General features: G+C 54.3%; 1 protein-coding gene across 1 annotated transcript in view; it reads right to left on the reverse strand.

Moving 5' to 3' along the window:
• Positions 1–702: 702 nt before the first annotated feature.
• Positions 703–1,761, reverse strand: part of EVX1 (even-skipped homeobox 1) — a 3,511-nt gene continuing 2,452 nt past the window's right edge. Inside the window, exon 3 of the mRNA XM_010577557.1 lies at positions 703–1,233. Within this exon, the coding sequence (XP_010575859.1) occupies positions 703–1,233 (531 nt within the window). The remainder of the gene's footprint in view (positions 1,234–1,761) is intronic.

Here is a 1,761-nt window from a genome sequence, read left to right on the forward strand (position 1 = left end):
GGAGACGAAATGCTGGATTTCTGCTCGAAACGAAGGAGGAGACAAGGGAGAGTAAAGAATGCAATTAAACCACGAAAGTAATGTACAGAATGTCAGGTTTTCTTTATGGTAAAGCATTGTTTTTCTCTATAGAGATAACTGGATAATACTGTTAAGTTGCAATCCAGAAACCTTTTGGTTTTGCTGTTTGCTCGTTGTTTTTTATTTTCTGAACACTCTGGTAGATTACATCTTTGCTTTCTTCATGCGCACAAGCCATTTCGTTATCAAGATAATGTTTCTTTCAAGTATTTCAGATTTTCCTTCTCCGTCTCGTAGGTTTGTGCATAAGGTGTGTTGCTGCGACCCGCAGAAGCCCCAGCCCTTGGTAAGAAGTCTATCCATGGAAAAGAAAGTCCCGGCTCATTTCTATATGTTACCGAAGTGTATTTCATTCGGGTTGGTTTTCTTCCTCTTCCGTGCCTAAAATCCTTCTCGGAGATAAATCACTAGTCATTTCTTCCCTCCTTCTTTTTCCCCTTGGAATGTAGAACCTTTTAAGACTGAGCTATTTTTAGTTTTGGTTTTTTTTTTTCTTTTTCTTTCCCGTAGGTGTCCACTTCTGGGGAGAGAACACGATTAAATAAACATCGGCTGTAGGTACATTAACTCGAAGAGAAGCCCGGGAAAGGGGCGAGTTTTTAGTAACCCTGAGACGCAGGTTTATCTCGTTAAAGGTACTTCTTCCCGCTGGTCCATGGAGACTGAGGTGGCTTTGCTCAGTACAGAGGGAGTGAAAGTGAGGAAAGAGTCAGTCCTGGTTGTGGCCGAACAGGTAAAGTCTGATCCGGAGGGTCTCTGCGCCAGCCCGTTGGACTGGCCGCTGTGGCAAGCCAGGCAGGAGCAGGGGTTGCCCCCGGCGCTGCTGAGTCCATGAGTCGGGGCAGGGTAGAGAGAGGGGTGCCTGAAGGCGCACAGCAGTTCTGGTCTCGGGTAGGGGTGGGACAGGACCCTGAAGGTGTCCAGCGGCCTCAGGGGGGTGCTGAAGGGGGTGGCGGCAGAGGCCGACGTGGCGCCGATGCCCATGTGGGAGTAGTAGGGCAGGGGCAGGTGGGAGGGGAAGGGGTAGGGCAGGTTGCCGGTGGCCGCCGCGTGGCTCATCATGTACGTATAGAACGCCGGGTCGGCCGGGTGAGGCCAGGTCATGGCCAGGCGCTGCCGCTTGTCCTTCATCCTGCGGTTCTGGAACCAAACCTGCGGGGAGAGGGGAGGCGAGAGCCGTCACCCGCCGCCGCCGCCCCGCTCCGCCCGACCGACCGCCGGCACCGGCCCCTGCGGGTCTGCCGGCGAGCGGAGACCGGCGCCCGCTCTCGCTCCCGGGGGGAGTTGTCATCGCGTACGGAGGGGTCGGTTAAGTCCGTACAGGGAGACCCAGTGGAGCAGCCTTTTTGGGGTGCTTGTTTTCCTTTCCTCTTGCTAGGGCTTGTCCTGCTGACCCCCCCCCCCCCCCCGCCCCCGACTCTGGGCAAGCCCGGCGGCTCTGCCTGCTTACTGCCGTTTTGCAGCCAGAGCTACCTGGGATTATTGTTGTCGGCTTTATTTTCATGTGCAAATGTTTTTGAAAAGGCAAAGCCAAGCGAGATCAAAACAAGAGCTGCTACTGGCTTCCTCTTCCCTCCCCCAAGAGCTGAGCGAGGTTTGGACTGGACTGCAGAGAGGATTAAAAATAATCTGCTAGGGAGAGGCCGGATTAGCGGTGCTGGCTGGGATGGCTCCGGGAGC

The sequence above is a fragment of the Haliaeetus leucocephalus genome, unplaced genomic scaffold, assembly GCF_000737465.1.
Source record: "Haliaeetus leucocephalus isolate CR32 unplaced genomic scaffold, Haliaeetus_leucocephalus-4.0 Scaffold566, whole genome shotgun sequence".
NCBI classification, from domain to species: Eukaryota; Metazoa; Chordata; class Aves; order Accipitriformes; family Accipitridae; genus Haliaeetus; species Haliaeetus leucocephalus.